The sequence below is a fragment of the Cupressus sempervirens genome, chromosome 4 (assembly GCF_028749045.1).
Source record: "Cupressus sempervirens isolate cs-2001-9-10 chromosome 4, ASM2874904v1, whole genome shotgun sequence".
NCBI classification, from domain to species: Eukaryota; Viridiplantae; Streptophyta; class Pinopsida; order Cupressales; family Cupressaceae; genus Cupressus; species Cupressus sempervirens.
In genome coordinates, this window is record NC_143121.1 from 62098430 (window position 1) to 62124502 (window position 26073).

Consider the following 26073-nt stretch of genomic DNA (forward strand, 5'->3'; position numbering starts at 1 on the left):
TGTAAAAATTATTAAATTTAAAAAAAAAAATATATATATATATATATATATATATATATATATATATACATCTTTATGAAGCATGAGTTAAAATTAGAATGTAGGATAGTACCATAAACACATTTAAAACTTTAAAACAGCATAAACAATAACATATCATGGTGATCATACCATCATATAGTAACATAGTTCAATCAACTTCAACATCAAAGATGAAAGATTCAAAACATTTAAAATATCAAGTTCAACTGTCATTGTTTCATGTTCAGTGTTTAACAGTAACTAATAGAATGAAAATCTATTAAAAATCTGAATTTTTAGTTCTAAGTTCTTCGATATTCATCTTTATCTTCTTCATATTCATCTTCATCTTCTTCTTCTTCATCTCCTCCTTCTCCGCCTTCAATATTACTTGCACAAAGGCCAATGGGATCAGCAACAGAATTAACAATGGTATTGGCATCAAAGTCATCAAAATCATCAATTGTAAGCCCAACAGTGGAAGCATCCAAGTTCGCAATCTCTGCATCTACATCCCACTTCTTTGTCTCCCCTTCTTTGTATTCTTAACTCTTGTGTGAAAGAAGGCGCAAGTTGTTATGCACAAATACTAGGTTCTTTGCTTTTTTTGATTGCAACCTATTGCGCTTCATTGAGTGGATGAAAGAATAGGTGCTCCAATTTCTTTTTGATGCAAAAGAACTAGCAACCTATAAAGACAACATAGGGTAAGCAATTAAAAAAGAATTAATTCAATCTTATAAAAAAATTCTTTTGAAGATAAAGTGAGCTAATTTTAAAAAAAAAAAAAACTTGTGATATAACTTTGATTGCAAGGGGCTGCAATGCTCGAAATTTTTGGCCATGGAGGTACCACCAACCATGAGCATCCTTCTTGAACCGATGATAAAGAGCATCATTACTTAGACCTCTAGCATTGACAAACTCTATGAACTCATCCATGATTACATCTCTTATATCATCATCAGGAAATATTCTTCTAAATGCTGCTTGGTACCCGTCAGACACTTCCATATCTCTATATGGTGGCAACCTTCCTGGTAGATCACAATATTATGAGCTATCGTATTTGGGGGTCAAGGCATAGGCAAGCAAATGTAATGGAGTGGTCATTTTGTTCCATCTTTCATTAATAATTTGTTGCACTTGTTTGAAAATGGTCTCTTGTGGATTTTGCTCCTCCTCATTTATAACTTGCCTAATCTTCTCAATCATTGAGTCTATGCCATCATAGATCTCTCCAAGGCAAGTGTCAATGTACCTAAGCATGCTCATAATGGGCTCGGTGATCTTAATGAGATATTCCACACATTCCCACCATGAGTCAGCCAATAGCGTATCCTTTATTTTGTTTGCCCTTTCAGTGTTCTTTAATAAAACTTACTTGTGATATAACTTTGATTGCAAGGGGCTGCAATGTTCGGAATTTTTGGCCATGGAGGTGCCACCAACCATGAGCATCCTTCTTGAACCAATGACAAAGAGCATCATTACTTAGACTTCTAGCATTGACAAACTCTATGAACTCATCCATGATTACATCTCTTATATCATCATCAGGAAATATTCTTCTAAATGCTGCTTGGTACCCGTCAGACACTTCCATATCTCTATATGGTGGCAACCTTCCTAGTAGATCACAATATTGTGAGCTATCATATTTGGGGGTCAAGGCATAGGAAAGAAAATGTAATGGGGTGGTCATTTTGTTCCATCTTTCATTAATAATTTGTTGCACTTGTTTGAAAAAGGTCTCTTGCGGATCTTGCTCATCCTCATTTATAACTTGCCTGATCTTCTCAATCATTGAGTCTATGCCATCATAGATCTCTCCAAGGCAAGGCCTATCCATGTCAATGTACCTAAGCATGCTCATAATGGGCTCAGTGATCTTAATGAGATATTCCACACATTCCCACCATGAGTCAGCCAATAGCCTATCCTTTATTTTGTTTGCCCTTTCAGTGTTCTTTAATAAAACTTGTGATATAACTTTGATTGCAAGGGGCTGCAATGTTCGAAATTTTTGGCCATGGAGGTACCACCAACCATGAGCATCCTTCTTGAACCGATGACGAAGAGCATCATTACTTAGACCTCTAGCATTGACAAACTCTATGAACTCATCCATGATTACATCTCTTATATCATCATCAGGAAATATTCTTCTAAATGCTCTTTGGTACCCGTAAGACACTTTCATATCTCTATATGGTGGCAACCTTCCTGGTAGATCACAATATTGTGAGCTATCATATTTGGGGGTCAAGGCATAGGCAAGAAAATGTAATGGAGTGGTCATTTTGTTCCATCTTTCATTAATAATTTGTTGCACTTGTTTGAAAAAGGTCTCTTGCAGATCTTGCTCCTCCTCATTTATAACTTGCTTGATCTTCTCAATCATTGAGTCTATGCCATCATAGATCTCTCCAAGGCAAGGCCTATCTATGTCAGTGTACCTAAGCATGCTCATAATGGGCTCGGTGATCTTAATGAGATATTCCACACATTCCCATCATGAGCTAGCGAATAGCCTATCCTTTATTTTGTTTTCCCTTTCAGTGTTTTTTAATAAAACTTACTTGTGATATAACTTTGATTGCAAGGGGCTGCAATGTTCAAATTTTTTGGCCATGGAGGTACCACCAACCATGATCATCCTTCTTGAACCGATGACGAAGAACATCATTACTTAGACCTCTAGCATTGACAAACTCTATGAACTCATCCATGATTACATCTCTTATTATATCATCAGGAAATATTCTTCTAAATGCTGCTTGGTACCCGTCAGACACTTCCATATCTCTATATGGTGGCAACCTTCTTGGTAGATCACAATATTGTGAGCTATCGTATTTGGGGGTCAAGGCATAGGCAAGCAAATGTAATGGAGTGGTCATTTTGTTCCATCTTTCATTAATAATTTGTTGCACTTGTTTGAAAAAGGTCTCTTGCAGATCTTTCTCCTCCTCATTTATAACTTGCCTGATCTTCTCAATCATTGAGTCTATGCCATCATAGATCTCTCCAAGGCAAGGCCTATCCATGTCAGTATACTTAAGCATGCTCATAATGGGCTCGGTGATCTTAATGAGATATTCCACACGTTCTCACCATGAGTCAGCCAATAGCCTATCCTTTATTTTGTTTGCTCTTTTAGTGTTCTTTTGCTTCTATACACCCCAATTGTTGCTGATTACCATAGTTTGAAGTGCATCTTTCACTTGCACAAGTTGTCTTAAGATGATTATACGTGATGCAAAACGGGTCTCAGCAACCTGTGACATAAATTAGAGCAAAAAACAACTACTATTAGATACATATTTTGGAAAACTAAGAAAATTATACACATTGGCAATTGCACAAGTAAAATATGAAAAATCAGAAATGGTCAATTATTAAAAATTAAATTACTAACTTGAGTTCAAGTTCATTTACCTTCAATAGCTCCAATTTTGAGTAGTTCTTGAAAAGAGATTGAGTCATGTGGTAGTTTGTGACAAACATTTGTATGTCTTCAGCCTCTTCATACACTATTTTGATCCACTCAATTTGGTTCCCAATCTTTTGTAGCATAATATTGAGTGAATGGATTGCACAAGGTGTCCAAAAGATATGTTGATATTGTGATTCAACAAACAAACCTGCTGCTTTACAATTCTTTGCGTTGTCCGTTATGACTTGGCCAATGTTTCTTGCACCCACTTGTTCAATGGCCTCAATTAGGATATCAGCAATAAATGGCCCATCTTTTACTTTGCCGTCACAATCCATCGCTTTCAGAAACATTGCCCCTTTAGGGGACATCGCAAGGACATTGATCAAGGGATGGTTCCTAGAATCCTTCTAGCCATTTGAAACCATTGTTACCTTTGTCTCAACCCATGAGTCCCTTATGGGCTTCAATTGATTTTCAACCCGTTGGACCCCATCATCCAACAAGGTGGTGCACACTTTTTCATACTCAGGGCCACAATACCCTTTTGGAGCTTCATTGGTACCCCTCAACATGTCCTTCCAAAACAGAGAGCGAACAACATTAGAAGACAAGCCATTTGCATACAGGCATCTTCCCAACTTAATGTCAGCAATACCCTGGGCCTTATTTTGAAAAGAAGTTTCTAGTGGCCCCTTTCTTTTGTGTACAATGGGGATAGATTCATTGTCAGTGTCCATTCCAGTGCTGAAGAAGGGGTGGTCTTGTACTATAACATCTAAGGGGGGCTGCATTACCTTTGCTTTTTTACTTTTATTGCTACTACTATCGAGTTCTATTGCACTGCATCCTTCTCTCTCTTCTGCTGCCTCATGCCCTTCAATATATTTTAACACGGTGTGATTTGGTATAGGGACACCATTTTTGCTAGGGCATTTCTTGACTCCTCTTCCAGTATAACCACATAAATGACCTACCACACAATAATAAGAACTATTTCTTTCTACACCACATCCTTGACATCTCCAACAGAATGCACCACCTCTTGGAATGGGTTTTATAATGTCTACGTACTTCCATAGAGGAGAATTAGGGTTGGTTTCCATTCTTTGTTCGGTGTTGCCTATTGATGAAGAGGTAGATGACATTCCTTTCGAACCTTTCCCTATGGCAAGAAATTAGATACATGTTCATAATCTATATGCAAGAAAATGACAAATTTTGGAATAATGGAAAAGATTCAAGAACATCTGAAGATTGAAAGAGAAATGAAAAAAATAAAATGGAAAAACTAGAACAAAAACAATAGTAAATGGAATAAGATCTTACCTCTTTGTCCTTTTCCAGCCATTGCAAGTTTGCAAATGTGTATGAATGATGCACAAACACTTGAAGAACACCAACAAATCAATCTTCAAACTCCTCCTTGCACAACTGGATGCTTCCTCAAAAACTTATGTGCTCTCCTTCAAGGAAAAATAACCTATTTAGAGACATCAAATGACAATGAAAGGGCACAAAACCAATTAATAACAACTTTTTAGATTACATGGATGCAGAAAAATTATCCAAAATTGCAAATAAATCATTCAAGTTGACGTCCATAGCACGGGTTCTTCCTTGGTTCGACCTTGGTTCAAAATTTAATGCATGGTCCAGTTCAAACCAAACGGACCCTAGTTGAATTGGACCCAAATTTTGAACTGGTTCGAACTAGTTCATGGTCCGGAGGGGGGGGGGGAAGGTACCTGTGCAACCTAGCTTGTGTATCCTAGAGGATTGTGGTGCAGGAGCATGTCTGCTACAAGAAGTCTAGAGGCGACAAGAAGATAGCATGCAGTATTTTATTGCAATAGGAATTTAGGTGGCGATAGTAAGATAGCATATAATATTATTAATGCAAAAATTTATTGCGGAAGGAAGTCTGGTGGCGACAGGAAGGCAACATACAATATTAGTAAAATGCAGAAGTTTTGCTACACGAAGTCTGACTGTGACAGGAAGTCTGATAGTGATAGGAAGTATGACAGCATATTAAAATGCAAAAGTTTATTATAAGATTTAAATGATTCCCACTTGTTATTGTAATTGATGGAATATGAGGAGTCATTCGTTTGTAACTGCCCATGAACAATATATGATGGGCTGGAGTTTTCAAAAAGGAGGACAACCAAAGAATAGTTAAAAATGTAGTCTTATTAGCTTTCTTTGGCTGTAGACAGCCATTTATTTTATGTAGTTTGTTTAGTTTTCAATAAAGATTTTCATAGTTGAGTTTCATATTTTTCTTCTTCTATTTCTTAGTGTTGTCCTTGTAATTGATAAAGGTTTAATCTTTTAGTGATTCAATCATGTACGGAAAGATTGCAGAATATGTATTGATTTTTATTTGTGGGTTTTCAGTTTAGGGTTGCTTATATCGAAGTTCATATGATTTGGAGTCAAATCTAAAATATATTGACAAGTAATAACAAATTTTCTACAGAAAGTTTTCATCTTTCTGTCATTTTCGGACAGAACTACGTTAATGTAGATTTGCAAAAATAATATACGTTTACTTTGAGTTTTCCTCTATTCTGAATTTTTATGACAGAGAAATGAAGTAAAAGGTGTAGAATTTGATTGAAGAGCTCATTATAAATTATATTAAGATGTAGAGAAGATCCATTGTTGAATCCCTTGAGTGTTTAATTCCTTAAGGAGAGTTCTAGTGTTGATCCCTCTGCATCAGATTGGTGTTCTTTAGGTGCTTTTCTCTAACATGTATACAAAGACTAACATAAAGTAATTATAGGTACAAAAAGTATTCTTGGTTTCATTTCATTCATCTGGATTTAACTTTCTAAGAACTAAAAACCATGCACAAAATAAAAAATAAAATAATGATTTAAATAAATTGATAAAATAATGTATTGTAGTTCACTCATGTTTTTGGGACTTTGTACTAAGACACTTGTGTTTGTGATGCAGGAGCATCCTGGGTTGGCATGTTATCCTGCTCATTTTGGCAGTTGTTGCCGAGTTTCAGTCATTGCCAAGTTGCTACAATTGCCGAGTACTAGGAATTTTGCAGATTAAGCCGAGTTCAGGTTATCCCATGTCGTGTTAACACTCGGGTTAGTGTGTTATCCCATCTTGCTCTATAGTGTGTGCCGAGTTCCATAGTGTGCTGAGTAACTCTTCATGTGCCGAGTGACTCTTCATGTGTCAAGTTTTCCTATTTATGCCGAGTGTCAGCATTTTGGACGTGATTTCTGCATTTTTTGTGCGAGCCGACTTGCAAGATTTATTTCAATCGCGACATTTATGATGAGATCTTGCCTTGGGATGCGTCTTGATCGTTGTTGGGTTGGCCTTCTTGTTTTGTAATGTTCTAGAATGTTCTGTAAGCCATTTTGGCAAGTACAAATAGGAGTCTTGTGGAGTCTTTGGGCATTCAGTTTCTAGAAGGAAGATAGATGCGAATATTGAAGAGTTAGTAGCTGCGGCTTAGAATAGCTTGGTGGACCTGAGGGTACTAGTGTGGATTCTTCTTGGTGTTCTTATCCAGTTGTGGATCTGGACTAGCTAGGGTTTGGATTGGATCTTGAGGGATCTTGTAGAACTATTATTATAATTGTTGTTATATTTGGCCCTAACCTAGAAGGCCTTACAGCCGAGCATATTGCATGTAAATAGTTATTTTATAAATAAAGAGTTGTGATTTGGTATCAGATCTTGCATTGTTGCTTATTACTGTTGTGTTTCCACTGTGTGGTTTTATTGCTTGGGGCTAGGACATCTCCTTTGGGGTTTGTTCTGCCTTGCACTGCATCAATTTGCATGGTGGCAAAGGGTTTAACTACACCTCATGACCACAATTGGCAAGAGTGCTTGAGAAGATTGCATCCTAGATGCAACATATTAAAAGGATATATAATGTGCTATATTGCTGACATGATGTAAAGAAGTACACAAGACTTGGTTGAGTTTTAGATAGTAATAGCTGAGAAAAAGTTTTATTCATCACATACACTTGAAGAAAATGTGATATCAACTAACAATTCTTTCTTTCTTAAATATTTGAGGATGAGTGATGGTTATCAAGGAAGATTTTTGTTACCTTTTTAGCAATGAACAAATTGGAGCATGATTAGCCCAAATAGAGGATGAATGGTTTGTAGTTCTTTTGCATCATTTTGCATAAAAAAATATGTAGTTTTATTGTATATCTTTGTTGTCATTTGTATATAATACTATTTACTATGCAGATTTGAGTTTTTAATTATTCTTCTACAAGTATCTAGGACAATGATGGCAAGGGATGGGAAGGCACACTTCTGTGACAGGTTTTTAAAAAGGCCACTTTTGTAGGGGATGCTATGGGATAGCTATTAGGCATTCATCATAGACTTAATTAAAAAATTTGTAAGCATTGGTAATTAAATAAGAAATGTGATATTATCTATCTATCTAATGTGTGTGTGTGTGTGTGTGTGTGTGTGTGAGAGAGAGAGAGAGAGAGAGAGAGAGAGAGAGAGAGATGCCTAATTGGTTTGTATATTTAGGTGAGGGATTTATTATTGATGCTTCCCTAAAGCCTTTAAGACCATGTTCTGTTGTCAGACTCATTAACAAAGAGGAATTGTTATTTAAAAAGATAGCAAGTTATATTCATTTGACTTGAGATGGGATATAATAGATGCAGTTGTTTTAAACTTTTGTGAGTTGCCTGCGGTGAGCATGATTGATATATTTTGCATTATACATGCTTCTACCTATGACTTGACTCATAGTCAATGGCTTAAGGACTATAGAGTGTATTGGTCAAGGCATATTGAACTAGCAATCCAATGTATGGAATAAATCAATCCTTGACCATGACTTGGAGTGTGAGGATGCAAAGATCCACAACAAGGGATATGCATTTTGTAAATTTTGTGATTATGATTAATCATTGGTCTATTACTTGGTTAGACTTGTAGTTTGTTGGCAACATCTCAAGTGGGGTCAAGTAGCAGTGCCCTTGGTGCACTCAGTGTCATGATATTGGGAGGGGTTGAGTGGTAGAGCCCTTGCCACCAAGCTCAAATGAAATCGTTCAAAACCACACAGATCTTCATGGTGCATATTTTCATAATATTTTTGTATATCTTCAATGGGCATGTCATAAACCTATATAACCAGATAAGGCCTCAATATTGATTGGTCTTGTCCCTTTAAATAACAAGGGCACCCTTAGATTAGTAGGGGGAATGACTGGTCTTCCTGCCTGGTTTGATAGATGGGTCTTCCTGCTTAGTTGAATAGAGAATGGCTGTAAATTTGTTCTAAGCTACCGTTTTAATCAATATTTCTACCTACTATACCAGCAATTTGAATTAACTGCATTAAACAAATATAATACCATAGTGCCATGCAATGCGAAGGAAATGGTTTCTTCTTTTGATTCCAAAATAGTCCATACAAATCTATCCTTTCATACATGGATCATTCCTTATATATTGTTCCTGTTGGTTAAGTAAACCATTGAACATATCCCTTCGCTACTAACAACTTTTAGCATTAAGTACACTAATGATTTATTTCCAACCTACATTATCCCCCCTCCCCCAAAAGTAGTCGTCTTCCAAATGATTAAGACAAAAATGAGCTAACCAATTCACAAATGTTACTAAGAGGAAGGTTGCGAGGACGTCCCTAGAATGGTGGTGGATGGTTTTCTCAGAAAGTCTTGGGTCCCTTTCTACGGCTAGTTGCTTCCTATGTTAGCTGTAGTAACCTCAAAGTATCTATCCTATCTTTCGTTGTTGTGGCTAGTCTTTCTGCTCGTGCAACTCTCTCCAATTCTCACTCTGTTTCTAATTTTTGTATTTTTGTCCATGAAAGAGCTCGTTCTCCTTTGATCCTTGTTACCTCCCTTTTGGCATGTTGTAGCTCCATAAAAGTGGTTCTAAATGTATGTTTGTACTATGTGGCATCTTCCATTTTTCTAGCTCTTCTTCCCTTTTGACACGTCCTCCAAGAAGTGTGCTCAATTCCTCACAGCATTCGTTCTACATTAGCAGTGATTCTACTGCCTTAACTATTGCTCCTATGTCTGACTTCTTTGCCTTTTTAATTATATTTTGGGTAGTCTGTGATATGACATTTAATTCCACTAGGAATCTCTATGCTCTATCTCCGAATGATAGTTCCCCACCTTTTGTTATTCCTTCTTCCACGCCTTATGGGTGTTGACTTTCTGCTTTCATTCTATCTTCCCCTTTAGTTTGCTCACCCTATTGCTCTTCCCATACGTGTCCTATTCTCATCGTAGTAAGAGAGGGTGGGGGTACTTTTACTTCCATCTAAATGTTTTCCAAAAGCTTGTTTGCTTCATCCATTATATCCTCCTCCCCTCCTTATCCAATGCTATTCTCTTGATGACTGGGTGTTTGTTGTATCCCCATTCTACTAATTTCAGAAGGTGTAGGTGTAGGTGTGACCACTAGGGCAATTAGTTGAGCTATTTCTATGCCCTGTGGAGTGGTGGTGTTAATGGTGTGAGATGCCTTTTTGCATGATTTTATATCTACCACCTTGGCATGTGGCATCTGCTCAATGGGAACTAACTGTGCTATTGATGAAAGTTGTGACGCAGTGAATGCTATCCTTTTGGCTCCCCAATTGAAGAATGCTTGACTTCTCACTATCTTGCCGAATCCATCTTGTATCTTGTGGCTGGCTTTTGCTAGTGCATGCTTTACATCCTCCAAGGGCTGTCTTCTCCCATTGTTGCTGTACAGAGTCATTTCCTATTGTTGTCATACAGTTGTCATCTTCTAAGTTTGTATGGATACCTCCTCCTGTTCTTGCTAAATGGGGATCCTCTTCTTTCGTATGTTTGCCTCCTACAACTTTAGTTCTAGAACCCTCTTCTTTTGTATGGTGTTACCTCCCACCACTCTCGTATGAATAATCCCTTCACCCTCTGCCGTACAGTCACTCCTATATGGCATACAACTGCCTTGTTATCTCACATTTGTACGCTGTATCCTTGTGGTGCCTTGGGTTGTCTTTTCTCCATGGAATTCAATTGCCTATTTTGGTATGACTCTTGGTAGTGGTCCTTCAATTAGTAGAAATGTGACATCTCTGGGTGTTCCTCTAAGGGTGTTGTTTGTGATATGTGCCAGCGAAATTTCATTTTCCTTCGAACTTGAAGTTGCATCTTCTGCTGTTGTCCCTTCTTCATCTAAGCTTTCTTCCTCTTCCTTCGTGTTGCATGTATTGATGAAAGCTTCACGCCTTATTCTTTTCTTTCTAGGTTCCGCACTCCCAACATCGAATGTGTCAAGGTGCAGCCAGTAACTCATTGCCAATCAGTAGGGTTCTAATTTGTTTGTTGGACTAAATGTCCCCCAAATGCTTTGGAGTTGCCTATGTGCAAAGGGCTTCTAGAAACATGGATATGGCATGTTGGGGCATGTAGAAAGTCTTATGTCTTACTTCCAGAAATTGTTTCATTCCTTTTGACTCCTGAGAGAAGTTGGGCCCAATTGTAAATCCTTCCCATATTCAATCCATTTACCAAGGGCACCATCCATATGGCTATATTAGAGGTTCCACTCCCTACCGTGAGTTTTCTCTTGGCCAAATGCATGATGCATTTCCATTTTGTATTAGCTATAAAGGTATTTTTTTCAAACCCCTACAGTTATTCTTTCTCTAGATACTTTCCCATTCGTTTTCTGTAAGGTCATCTCTACAAATCAGCTGGAGCCATTTTTTCTTTTCCTTTGTTGACATTTTAGATGGGTCTTGCCTTCTATTTGGAACTCCAAATACCTTGCTTACTTCTTTTGCAGAATAAGAAATTGTAACAGTTTGCTGCAACAATTGAATCTTGGATTTGTGCCCTTTGTTATCATATCTAGCAATCATTGTTCTAAGCACAGTTCAAATTCTTTCAAATAAAAATGGGCATAAAAATAATCCTGTCTACCTTTGCTTTTTGCAATGCAACCTTCAACACATGGTTGTCTTCGCCCTTCTCCAACCATGCATGACATTGACTTCCAGAAATGATTTCAATGTGATATTCATTGTTGTGGTTCTTTCTTCATTGCTTTTTCCCCTTCCCTTTCTCTTCATGGAGGCCATGTGTTTTCCCTATAACCTATTTCTTCCTCTTTCTTCCCTTCCTCTTTCTTCCCGTGAGTCTATGATTGTGCTTTTGGTGGAATTTCCTATGCTGGTCTTCACCATATTGTGAAGTATTTTAATTGTCTTTTCTTCTCTTATGTTTTCTTCTATCCAATTATTCTTTATCATGTGTCCTCCTATATCTGTCCTTTCCTCTCTTGTATTACTCCACATTCATATGACTCGTACAATCTTTGTTGCTGTCATACAGTGGTTTGTATGATTTGTTTCTCTTGCCATTCGCACTCTTTCACCTATGTGTTATTTTTTCTGTTCGTTCCTACAATAGAGGTTGTAACAAGGGCTTCCTTCCTTGCATGGCATACTGGTGTGGTTTTGTGTCGTACATCTCCCCTTCCTATTGCTTGTACGTCCTTTGGTTGTATGGAGTTTTCTTCGTTCCATATGACTACTAGCTGCATGAAAGATATTTGATTTGTTTCCTTCCTCCTGTGTGATTTTACTCCTATTGTGCTCTTCCTCAGTTTTGCTTATGTTTGAGCTCTCCTTCCCTGTTATTGCTCTATAATATCTTCTTAGAGTTATCTTTACGTTTAGTTTCTTTTTTAGTGCTTTTATTTTTTCTCCTCATATCCTTTATTTTTTCTTTATCTTTGTTTTTCATAAGTAAAATTCAATATCACCTCTCCTACGTGGTTGCTATTGTGGGTTTAAAAAATTGTCTTCATTTTTTGTCTCAACTTCCAAAACATTAATTTGAAACACCTATTTTCTTTCTTTATAAATTTTAAGCTTTGATCTGTTTACTTCAGTTTTTGTTTCATGAATTTGTAACATATTGTAATCTGGTTGGAAGACGTCATAACCTTCCTTATTCTAGTGAAATAACCTGTTGAAAGAGCTAGTTTCATCTTCTAAGAAGTTCACTAATCTTAATATGCCCTCCTCATCAGGTTCTTCTCCTTCACCTTTGTCCGATTCTTCACCCTCTGCTTCTGAATCTGAGGCTAACTCTTGACTCACTGTCTAGTTTTGAAGATCAATTACATATTTCTGTTCTTTTGCTTCAATGGAAAGAGTAATCTTTTTCCAATTATGAATAGCCGTAGCCATAATAAGCCAACCTCTCCCTAAAAGTGCATCATACTCTTTCTTTTCTAAAGCAATAACTACGAAATCTAGGGAGAATTGTTGCGTACCAATCACCACTTTTAGTCCCATCGATGTTTCGGTGGGCTTGATTTCATGTAGATCTGCTCCTACTAGATGGAATGTAGGTGGCTGGAGGGTTGGTTTCCCCAAGGCTTTCCAAGTTTCTTTAGGAAGGATGTTTACACTAGATCCTCCATCCATGATAATGTTTGTTAATTTGCAGGCAATTATTTCCATTTCCACAATGGCAGGTGTCCTCCCCACTATTATTCTGAACGGAGTATTCATGTCTTTTTCTCCCCTTGATTCCTCTTTTTCCCCTTTCTTTGGTTTCTCCTCTTGATCACTTTCTTCTTTTGTAATAGCAACCTTCAATTGTGGTAGAGTTTCTAGCAAATCCGCTACCCTCACTGGTATGGGAGCTTGCAACATTTGTTGGATAATGTTGGCTTTGATGTTGATTTACAGGGAGTGGGTTTGTGCTACTAACCTATCCTATTTTTGTGGCCTCTAGGATGTCTTTTCTTGCCTCCTTTAGTTTCTCCTTCTCTGTACTCGCATCCAAATATGCGAGTTTTCTAGCTTGTGTCCTTGTAATGGCTAAGACTTCCCTCCTTGGTTTTGAAATATCAATCATGTTAACTGTTTTTTGTCTAGGACAGTCTGCATCTTCACGATTTATTAGTCCACACCATTTGCACATCTCTCCACTTTGTACTCCACTTTGGCAGTCATGTGCAAAATAACCCCATTCGTAAGATCTCTGACATTGTATCATGGGGCACCCTCGAGCTTCGTACTGTATGTGGCCTTGAGGTGTATTAGTATTGCTGTTATTATTACTTCCTTGTCGAATTTTGTGATACCCTCCTGGCGATACCTCCATGTTTGTATTTCTTGATGGTGTGAAGGGGGGCGTGGCTTGTTCACCTTGGGTGAAGAATAAAAGGGCACTTCTTGCCTTTAGGTTATAGTGGCATTCCTTAATGGAATGTTGTTGTACTTGGCATATGTCACATAATGCCTTCTTTGGACAATTGGCGTTTGCGTGACCCTCCATTTGGTAGTTAGTACACCAAAGCTCCTTTGCTTCTTTTGTTGCTTCTTTCTTGACGACCATCTCCTTCATCATTCACATCACATCTCTTCTTAGTGCCCATATTGTCTTGGATTCTTCTCCACTCTCTCTTTCTGTACTGCCACTATCGCTCCCATGCCTTCTTCCTTTTGAAGTCTTGTTTTCACTTTCAATGACCATGGTACATGTGTAGGCATGCGTAGGAGGATGGTGGTACCACCTTCATCTTCTGCCTTAGGGATGGTGCTTGTTTATCTCAAATTTTCCTATTAGTTTTTATAGTCTCCAACTATAGGCTCGTATTGATTCATTCTTTCCTTGTTCGGTATTATATATTTTGGTTACTATTTCATTATCATCCAGTAATATCTAAACTCTTCTTCAAAGGGCATTTTGAGATTCTTTTGTATATCAGTCTATGGAAATCCCCCTTAGAGTGGCCGAAAATGCTCTCAACCACTCATCTTGGTCATTCTCTCCATTTGCTTGCCATATAATTATGCATGTCTTGCAGTGACGTGCTAAGTGATTTGACCCATTGCCTATGAATCTCAGAATTTTTTGTTCCTTTGTCATTCCGGCCATTCTAGTATGCCGACTACTACCTTGTGTGTTTACTGTAGGCAAGGTTACTTCTCCTCCTTTCCCATGTACCTCTTATTCCCTCCAGTTGGAGCTACCTTCGTGGCTTGCTTGATACTCTCTTTGTTTTGGTGTTTCTAGGTTTGTCCACTCAACCCCCTTGTTTTTGGTTCTTTGGAAATAGCCAAGTTTGCTATTCCTATTATGGTAGTTTCAATCAGGTTCTCTGCCTCCGATTTAAAGTGAGTTGGTTCCTTTAGTTGACTCCTTCATTCTGGCTCACTAAGTCCCCTTAGATGGCGATGCCTCTCCTTGCGCTCTCTGATGTAAGGTCCATCGTAATGCAACTTCTCCCTCAGTCTCCTCTACTAATTGCCTTGGGTCTTTATTTGGGATTAGGGTCATTAATTGTTTCATTGGCTATGTGTTCTACATTGCGAAGTGTCTTGCTCTTGTGTCTCTCCTTGGTTCCTTTCGACCAATTGTTGGAGCACTTGTTGCCTCTGTTGTTTAGGTTGCACTTTGGCACATTGTTCCTCCAACTGTATTAGATTCCTTGCCAGTAGACGGGCTATTTGTCCAAGGAGATCATACACGACTGATGAGACTGAAAATTCATCATGTACCATGCTCTCTCTCCCGAGCTTCCTTTTGCATGTATTGATTGAGTGAAACTTTTGACACCTGCACCAGATCTTGTATTACTTGATCCTCCCTTGTTATTTTGTCCTCCTCAACGTCACTGTCTGTGGCTAGTACTTGCTGTAGGAATAGGTGACCCATCACTCCACCTCCATTGCCGTGAAGTTATGATCACAAGACCTCTAGGTTTGAAAATAGGTAGTGGCGCCAAAAATGTAGATTGGTTCTAAGCTACTGTCTTAACTAGTACTTCTATCTACTATATCAACAATATGAATTAATTACAATATACATATATAATACCATAGTACCATGCAATGCGAAGGAAATGATTTCTTCTATTGATTCCAAATAGTCCATACAAATCTATTTTTTCATTACATGGATCAGTCCTTATGTATTATTCCTGTTGGTTAAGTAAACTAATAAACACATCCCTTCGCTACAATAAACTACCCCGACTTCCTTACTAACAACTTTTAGCATTAAGTATACTAATGATTTATTACTGACCTACAATGGCCTTCCTTTCCTGGGAGAATGGCCCCTCTAAACTCTTGGATAGCTTTCCTGGGACTTTTGCTGGGAGATGGGATTGGCAGATGATATAGCCTTCTTTAATGCCTACTATACTGCCTCCTACACCAGATGTTGGTGGGCTTCTGCTTTGAAAGGTTGTAAGGTTCTGCTTTGAAAGGTTGTAAGGTTCTTTTTAAAGAAGTAACTAAAACTTGCCTGGGTGTGTTAGGGATGGCTAGCTACCCTCAAGGCAAATGTGTGAAATCTGTATGTGCCAGGGATGGTTAGCTGTTCCCTAATGTACCCTGAAATCTATTTAATGTCATGGGGATGTTCACAATTTAAAAAAAAAAGGTGGATGGGCTGGGGAAATATCCTATCCATGTCCACAAACTTGAAATGTCTTGTACAATTCATGGGGTTACTTTGGGGAGGGGCATAGGCTTTTGACCATTGTATATATGGCATAAATTTACATCATAGGTAGTTTATTGTTTCTGTATAAAAATACTCCCTTATTGTTTAAATATTTTAGAAATGGTGTGGACTCTGAACATTGGTATTGTTCTCAGCATCATATAATTGTTTTGGTCTGATGCAAAAATTCTCAGAGTATTTTCAGAAACATAATTTTTTTATTTGGGCTGTGGATATTCATGTCTACAATTGTATTGTTTTCATTATTATTGTGTTTCTTCAACTCTCTGAATTCTATTTTGAAAATGACAAGCTAGCCATTTTTTTGTTCGTACAGATAAATGTAAGCAGTGATATTGTCATGTTTCTTTGCACTTTGTGTCGGGTTTCTTTCTTCTATTTAGCTTATACTTAAAATTCTGCATGCATTGCAGGTATTTATGTTGGAGACAACAAGGTCACTCATTTTACCAGAGGAAAAGCTCAATCGGAAGACAATGCATTGCTTGATCTGATTTTGATAAGCACAAGCTATTCTAAGACTACTAAAGCATGTGAGGCATGTAGACATCAGCAAGATATCAATGGAGTAATTTGCTCTTGCCTTGATTGTTTTCTTGATGGAGGAGCATTGTACCGTTTTGTATATGGAGTCAACCTAGGCTTCTTTCTTGCCAAAGCTCGAGGAGGGACATGCACACTCGAAGAGTCAGACCCACCTGAGACAGTGTTGCATAAGGCAACATATTTGCTTCAAAATGGATTTGGATACTACAATGTCTTTAAGAACAACTGTGAAGATTTTGCTATTTACTGCAAAACTGGTTTGCTTGTAATTGATGGAGTAAATGTTGGTAGTCAAGCAGCATCAATCCTTGCTGCAGTGTTTTCATCCCCTTTGCACTTTTTGACAACCAGCATACCTGGTATAACAGCAGTTGCAGGTGGAGTGTACTGCTTCAGTAGGCCTCTTGCTGATATTGGTAATCATAAGGATGCAGTCAAAATTCAAGTGGAGAGCTTGACCGCTAGGCTTGGTGTTAATGACTTGCCAGTCATGTCATCTGTTAGTGCAGAACCAGTGTTGCAAGTGCAAATGTAAAGTGTTATTCTTTATGGAATTAGCTTAAGAGAATCATTTTGTTATGAATCTGTAGCTTCAATGTTTCAATATTATAGGGTTTCATATATTGTTTGAGTACATAGTCGACGGAAGTTTCAGATTGGGTATTACACCAATCTTGTGGATATGCATTAGTATTTGCCAGTCTCTAGAAACAACAGTACAGGTATGAAGAACTATCTCCATATTTGTAGCCACCTATTCTGGTGAGTTTTTTTCATATACAATGTCACTGTATCCATAGTCTTTTACATGCTTAAACTGATTCTGAATAGTGTATCAGTAACCATATCCTCGCATCTCCAGGTTGCTATGATTTTTGTGTAGGCAGTGGTAATTGCCATCAATTGTCTATATTTTCAAATACTGAACTATTTTTGATCATCCATTTTAAATATAACAGGTATTATGATTGATGGACAAAGCCTTTTGTGTTAGTGATGCCTATTAATGTATAGTTTTTCTAATGTCTTTTACTTGTTGGGTTTTCCTCTCTTTTAATTCTTACCTTCAAATTACAATAGCATCATTTGTCAACAAACACAATCATGTCAGTTATCTCTTTAAGATGAATAATTAAAGGTTTTCAACTTTGAACTGTTGTGGAGTGGCAAATGTGAGGCTAAACCATAAGGAGGCTATGGTAGAAAATCTGATGGGTAGCAGTGGCTTGTAAGGGATGAGGTCAAATGCATGTCCTGGGTAGATACTAATGAAAATAAGATCCATATGTAGGATACAGTACATCCTCCTCCATGAAGGGTTCTTTGGATTTTCAAATCTATGTAAAAACTAAAAGAAAAGCCCTCTGATTCCAATATGTTTTATTCTAAAAATACAACTGGCTTATGGAGTTCAGAAGGATTGATTAGAGTTGTCTGCTGAGTATCATTTCCTTGTACAGTAAATTGGAATTTTAAGAAAATGTCGGTTAGTAATGAGCTTTGAAAATGAATAAAGTTTAGAATGAAAGAGAACTAAAAGATTGGGTCAAATAAATGACATTAGGACTAGACTGGCGATTTTGACTTTTTAGCTTTCCTCCCATTCTATTGTTTTGTTGTCACATAAGCATTTCCATTCCTTGTATATGTAAATGATACCAAGAGATTGGTCAAAATCAGAATATGTTTACAGGCAGAATATATGCAAGTGTTAGCTAACAAAGTTATGGCTGGCTTGGTTATTGCATTTTTCTCACCTAAATTGATGTTCGTAGACTTTTATTTATGGAGATACTCGAGTCCTCTCACTGATTAGAGGAACTTTTATGAAACTTTTTGTTAGCTGTATGTTTCCAATGTACTTGATTTTTTAGTATTTGGGCCAGTCACATATATGGTATTGTTCATGATTTCAATATTGGACTAGACCTGTGCCTACTTTCTTTCTTCCAAAACTACCTTATTTCTGGTCAGCCATTTTTGGGGTTTAGCGTTCTTGACCATTTTAAGGGTTTTTATGTAAGTGGTCCAATGATTTATATAGCTAAGTTTAAGGAGGAAAAATAATGTTTGAAGTTTTACAAAATTATTGTTGTTCGGATTTTATCTAAACTATCACCTTTGGGGGATGTGAAGAACAGTGTTTGGAAGTCATATCTTGTGAAGAGGTGGATGTCAGTCAGGAAGGTCAATATTGGTGATGACCTTGCACCTACAATTGGAAACAACATTGATATATGAGAAAGAAATCACTCAAAGCACATGTTGAAGTAAAGTTGGTTATTGTAGCCACAACATTTTAGTAGCCTGAGGTGAGAGAATATGAACTTGAAGGATTGCAATAAGACTATCAATACATAAGGTAGTTGTGTAACAAGATTATATTAATATTCTCTTACTGAATTATGGAGTGCCAAATGATTCTAATCATACTAGCAAAAATCTCAAGTTGCTGAATTGTGTTACTTTTCTGTGCATTTCTGTGTACGAAATATACTGGAATATGATTGTGAAATGAATCTCGTTTGGTTACACATCTAGGATATGTGTTTTTAAATGCCAAAATGTTTAGCAATTCTTGTTTGATCTTTTAGATTTTTTAAGACCTAGACTGCTGATTAGCAAACTGTGAACTTATCATGAGATTCTTGGCTTGGGCATTTTGATACAAAAACCTGAAATTAAATTAGAATGATATGCTTCAAATTTTAAAATTCCTAATGATTTTATTTGGCATAAGTATAGGTCTACGACATTCTAAGCTTCTCTCTCTCTCTCTCTCTCTCTCTCTCTCTCTCTCTCTCTCTATATATATATATATATATATATATATGTATGCATGTAGATGTGTGTATGTATAGATAGATAGAGAGACATTTTTGTATGAGTGTACCAAAAATGTAACAACACCTTACAAATTTTTTTGTTGTACCAACATTTCATACCTATGTATCTCTTGTTAAAAGATTGGTTGGAAACATGAATGTTGATGATATTCCTATGGGGGAGTATTGTAGATATGGTACTATGATGATATGTTACATTCATGACTGAATTTGTCATTGATGTCAACATAGCAATTTTTTGTGGTATTTGACAGAAGAACAATAGAAAGATCAAGTTGGTATGGACGACTAGTTGAAGATTTAACTACTCCAAGTTATGGGAGATAATTTTGAGTATTTGGTAAATGCAATTAACATTGGAAGAAGAAATGATAAGTCTAGAAGAAGTTATGTAAGTTTTGGTGATGTCTATTTTGAGATAGAGTTTACAGAGGCATGTTCTTGTAAATTTGTTATATCTCTTAGCAAAGTTGATATTTTGAGAATCGAGGTTGAAGACATGGAGAAGACATGTTGGTGATGACGTGGCTTAGCTCGCTAATCATAATATGGTGTGTATGAAAAGTTATTCAAGTTGCAAGGCGAGATTTATGTTATCACTAAGTGCAATGTGTTCTTAATGTGGTCCTATAATAATTAATTGAGGTGGTCTAATGGTTGACTTAGGGAATTGTTTTATGGACTTGGTATAAAGGAAGGACATTTTCCTTTATCATGAGAGGTGATGAGTATGAATTTTGAATGTTTGATAAGCAACAGAGAGTGCGGAATGCAAAGTTGAGCAAAGCAGTGCGGAAGTGAAGGAAACTTCATTGCTGAAGTTTTGTTGAGTGATCGGAGGTTTGGTATTTGGATTTGAGGTTCATGACCTGAGCTACAAGGTTTGATAGTGATTGGTCTGGTTGACAGGACAAAAGGAATAGGAACATAATAATAAATTACTTGTTTGAGTAGTGGGTTCTTTTTGTAGTTAAAATTGCATGTTTGAGCAGTGGGCTTATTTTGCATACATTGTACTACAAATCCTAACAGGGTTGGAATCTCCTAACAGGGATTCAAAGTCTCTTAACATGGACTCTATGTACTAAATGTTGTAATAGACTCTTAGTAGGGTCCATCTTTTAACAAGGAATATAAATATTAGTACATCATCTTGTGGGCATCATTCCCACTAGGGTTTTCCCTCTGATCAAAGGTTTCTCTAGTCAACATAGATGGTGTAATTGTTTATGTGCATTTTATTATGGTTGTTGTTTACTTTGGTTGAATGGTTAAGTTTGGTTAATGAAGATATATGTTTTAATTATTGGATAATTGATACGATAACTGATTCAACCCCCCTCCAGTTATCTTGGTGGACTATTGCTTGTAATAATTAGTATCAGAGCATCAGGTCATTGAAGGAAAAGTTTAACAACTTTGGGAGATCCATGACGAACATGTTCAGGAAAGATAGTCTGAAGTTCGATGGAACAAATTATGACATCTGGAAAGAAAAGATGAAGACACATCTGTTGTGTATGGTTCTGGGATATTGGATCTTGACAAAATTAGAGAAGATAATCATTGTTGAAACAAATTTAAAAATTTGCATTGCGACAGAAAGAGATATTTTCATGTGTGACATGAGAGTTAGAGAAGCATTATTGAGTGCACTTCCTGAAATTGAGTACAATAAGGTAAAATCACTTGCTACTTCATATTTAATTTGGAAAGCTTTGGAAAATAGTTTTGAAGGTGATACACATTCTAAGAAGTTAAGGCTACAAAGTTGGATTTGTGCATTTCAAGATATTAAAATGATGGAAGATGAATCTGTAAGAACATATATAGGAAGGACATCATAAATTAGTGCAGGTATCAAAACTCAAGGAGGAGCAAAAGAAGAAGATGAGGTTATATGAAAGATATTGAAGACTCTAACACCATCATTTAAGTTAGCAATTTAGATGATACAGTTGTTGGTATCTTGTACCAAAGATTCCACAAAGGAGACATTGCTTGGAGGACTTGAAGCAGTTGAGAATGAACTTAGACCGGAGAATTAATCGAAATATTTGACCTAATTTATCAAGGAGCACAAGTGCTAGAGGAGATTTTGCTAGTAGTAGCAGATCTAAGGAGGATAGAAAGATTGAGGAAGGAGTAGCCCTTCTGGTAAGAAGAGAAAAAGGAGGTAAGAATTTTTTTAAATGTTGGACTTGTGATGAATATGGTCATTATGGATCTAAGTGTCCTAAGAGAGAGAAAAAGTATAAGGGAAATCATAAGCCTAGAAAAGAGAGTGTTTGTATGCAAATGAAGATAATGATTTTGATGAACAAGCATTAAGTGCTAGTGATGATGAAATTAGATTTGTGGCAATTAAAGAAGAAATTCCAAAAAATGTAGCTTTGGTGTCACAGGTTGAGAAGAAATCTAATTGGATAATTGACAGTGGTTGTTCACATCATATAATTGGTGACATGAACAAGTTTGTTGACTTTAAAAGTCAGGATGGAGGAATTGTCAGAGTTGAAAATAATGCAGCATGCCAAGTTAAAGGTATTGGATCTATAACTCTTGATGGTAAAACTAACACTGAGGATGTATACTTTATTGATGGTTTAAAGCACAATCTTTTGAGTGTTGGACAATTAATAGACAAAGGTTATCCGTTGTAGTTCACAGAAAAGACATCCATGACCAGAAATTAAGATGGAAAGGTAATTGGAACAAGAACTAGATCTAGAGGTAATGTATTTTAGTTGAATCTTACTGAAATGACATGTTTGGTTGCAAAGGTAGATGATAGTTGGTTATAGCATAAGAGATTTTGTCATATAAACTTCGATAGTATTTTGAAGACTAGTAGAGTGTTTGCAGTTAGATATTTGTCAAAGATTGTAAAGCCTACTAACACAATTTGCAAGGAATGTGTTTTGGCAAAGCATAACAGAACTTAGTTTCACAGCAAGAAGTTTACCACTAGAGCGAAGTTGAAGATTGTACACACATATCTCATTGGTCCTACAAAGACTAAATGATTCTATGGGGAAAGGTATTTTATGATTCTAGTAGATGATTTTTTTAGAATGACGTGGGTTGCATTTCTTAAAGATAAATCTGAGGCATTTGATAAGTTTAAGATATTCAAGAATAGGGTTGAGAATGAATCAGGTATGAAGATTAAATGTTTAAGATCATATAGAGGAGGATAATTTACTTCAAATGAGTTTAACATGTTTTGTGAAGAAAATGAAATTAAAAGAGAGTTATCAGCTCTGAGAACCCCTGAATAGAATGGCGTTGCAGAGAGAAGGAACATGTCAATTACAGAAGCAACTAGAGCTATGTTAGTTGAGAATGATGTATCCAAGACATTTTGGAGAGAAGCTGTGAATACAATAGTTTACACTATGAACAGAGTGCAAGTTAGGAAAGACACAAACAAGACACCTTATGAACTGTGGTTTGGTCACTCACCTACAGTTAAGTATTTTAGAATTTTTGGGAGTAAGTGTTATATCAAAAGAGATGATGATTGGTAAGTTTGATGCTAGAAGTGATGAAGGTATGTTTCTTGGTTATTCATTGAAAAACAAGGCTTATAAATGTTATAATCATAGAACTAAGACTATTATGGAAAGTGCAATTGTGAGAATTGATGAGAAATTTAGATTACAAGAGAAAATAGTTGATTACAATTTAGATGATGATGCTATTACTAAGCCAAGGAATGATGAAGTATTTCTTGAGACTAACAATGATTTGCAGAGTGAAGGAGAGCTAAGGTAGGAACAAAGCTCAAAACCTTTAGTAGAGCCAAGAGTTGAGACAACAACTCCTACTTCAGGAAAGAATTTGATACAAAATCACCCATTCAAGCAGATCATCGGAAGCAAAGACAAAGGTGTGATGACAAAAAGCAGAGTAAATGAAGAACTATGTTTGATATCTCAAGTTGAGTCCAAGAATGCAGATGAAGCATGTAAAGATGATTATTGGAAACAAGCTATGAAAGAGGAATTGGATCAGATAGTAAAAAATGAGACATGGGAATTGGTCCCCAGATGAGTAGACAAGAATGTGATAGGAACTAAATGGGTATTATAAAACAAGATGAATGAACAAGGTGAAGTTGTAAGAAACAAAGCAAGATTGGTATGTAAATGTTACTCACATCAATAAGGGATAGATTATGAGGAGACTTATGCTCCAATGGCTAGAATAGAGGCAGTAAGATTATTCTTAGCCTATGCAACACAAAAGAAATTCAAAGTTTATCAGATGGATGTCAAGTCAACATTTCTAAATGGAGAACTTGAAGAAGAGGTATACATTGAGTAGCCTAAAGGATGTCCTTTGATAGACAAACATTTGACAAAATTTGGATATAGCAAAGGTATGATAGATAGTAATATGTATTGGAAAGAAATTGATGACGGTTTGATGATTTTGGTAATATTCGTTGATGATATCATATTTGGAGGAAATGATGAAAAAAATGAAAAGTTTGTAGATAAGATAAGATAAGATAAATTTATTAATGTCTAACAAAAGACTACAACGTGGGTCTATAGGACTGGAAGCTTACAATAAGAGAAAAGCAGACAAACAGAGCACGAAACAGTGTCCAAAAATGAACAAGCACAACAAAAGAAGAAGAAAGCAGGAAACATCACGAAAAAGATTAGGTATCCGTCTTCATAGGGAAAAAGTCCAATAGTGACTAATCTGTGCGGCTACCATAAGCCCTGTGATGAAGCTGAGTGCTATGAGAGGAGTGTCATTGGCAAAAAGGTCCCTTGCGGAGTCTCACCAATCTGGAACAGCCTGTGCAGAAGAGATGAAGAAAAAAATTGAAATGAGTATGATAGGAGAGATGAAATATTTCCTAGGATTGCATTGTACAGAATAATGGACTTTTTATTTCTCAAACTAAGTACTTGAAAGATTTACTGAAAAGGTTTGGTTTGGAAGCATGTAAACCTGTTGGAACACCTATGGTAACTGGGCACAATTTATCTACAAAGGATGAGACACCTACTGTTGAGCAGAAAAAGTATAGATCTATGATTGGAGGATTGCAGTATCTGACTCGCACAAGGTCAGATATAGCAAATGCAGTTGGAATTATTGCAAGATTCCAAGTTGATCCCAGAAAAATGCATTACACAGCAGTCAAAAGGATATTTAGATATCTGAAGGGAATATCTAAGTTTGGATTATGGTATGACAGATCTAATGATTTGACTCTAAAAGATTACACTAATGTAGATTGGGCAGATAGTATGGATGACAGAAAGAGCACTAGTGAAGGAGCCTTCTTTCTTGGAGGAATATTGGCTTCTTGGTTAAGCAAGAAGCATGATTGTACATCACAAAGTAGAGCAGAAGTAGAGTATGTTGCAACAACAAATAATTGCAATCAAGTCATTTGGATGAAGCAGATGCTAAAGGATATAAGGATAGAAATCAATGAACCTATTGTTATACATTGTGACAACACAAGCATGGTAAATATGTCTAAGAATCTAGTGTTGCATTCTAAGACTAAGCACATTTCTATTAAGTATCACATGTTGAGAGAGAAAGTTGTAGAAAAGGAAATCCGATTGGAGTATGTGAACACTAAAGAACAAATTGCAGATATATTCACTAAGCCTCTTCCCAAAGAGACTTTTGAGTATTTGTGAGGTATGCTTGGGGTTATGCCCCTTCCTACATCAAAGTAGAAGGTGCAAGAGTGCATTAGTCTAGGATAACAGAGCACCATTGTTTGTCTAGATTGAATGCTAATGCTTCTTGTATGGGGGAGTATCTGTGATGGACAAGGTCATCTAGGACTCTTGTTGGATGTTGTTTTGGACATTGTCTTTTGACACTCGAGCTAAGTAAGATTTAGTTGTTGCAGAGTTTGATGTAGTAAAGATTGGTTGTTGAAACCTTTGACATTGATGTCAATGGGGGAGAATATTACATGAAAAATATTATGTTGTTGGAGAATTTTGGCATGAGTACAATATGTTCGACATGAGCACAACATGGAATGATAGTTGTTAGAAAGCACATTGAGGTATGTCAATGGGGAGAATGATTGATGAAGAGGTTTTGAAGTTTAACAATCTTTTGTTGGTTTCCTGGAATTGGATTATTTTCATCTATGTTGCTATCAATGCCAAAGGGGGAGATTGTTAGAAGATTGGTTGGAAGCATGAATGCTGATGATATTCCTATGGGGGATATTGTAGATATGTTACTATGGTGATATGTTACATTCATGACTGAGTTTGTCATTGATGTCAACATAGGATTTTTCTGTGGTATCTAACAGAAGAACAATAGAAAGATCAAATTGGTATGAACGATTAGTTGAGGATTCTAACTACCCAAGGTTATGGGAGATACTTCTGAGTATTTGGTATATGCAGTTAACGTCAGAAGAAGAAATGATAAGTTTAGAAGAAGTTATGTAAGTTTTGGTGATGTCTGTTTTGAAATAGAGTTTATAGAGGCATGTTTTGGTAAACTTGTTATATCTCTTAGCAGAGTTGATATTTTGAGAATCGAGGTTGAGGACATGGAGAAGACATGTTGGTGATGATGTGGCTAAGACCGCTCATCATAATATGGTGTGTATGAAATGTTATTCAAGTTGCAAGGCGGAAGATTTATGTTATCGCTAAGTGTAACATTTTTTT

The 26073-nt window shown here is 36.6% G+C and overlaps 1 protein-coding gene across 1 annotated transcript in view; it reads left to right on the forward strand.

Moving 5' to 3' along the window:
• Positions 1–17524, forward strand: part of LOC149559946 (protein LEAD-SENSITIVE 1-like) — a 72925-nt gene extending 55401 nt beyond the window's left edge. The window contains exon 2 of the mRNA XM_089824372.1: positions 16412–17524. Within this exon, the coding sequence (XP_089680498.1) occupies positions 16412–17079 (668 nt within the window). The 3' untranslated portion in view covers positions 17080–17524. The remainder of the gene's footprint in view (positions 1–16411) is intronic.
• The last annotated feature ends 8549 nt before the right edge of the window (positions 17525–26073 follow it).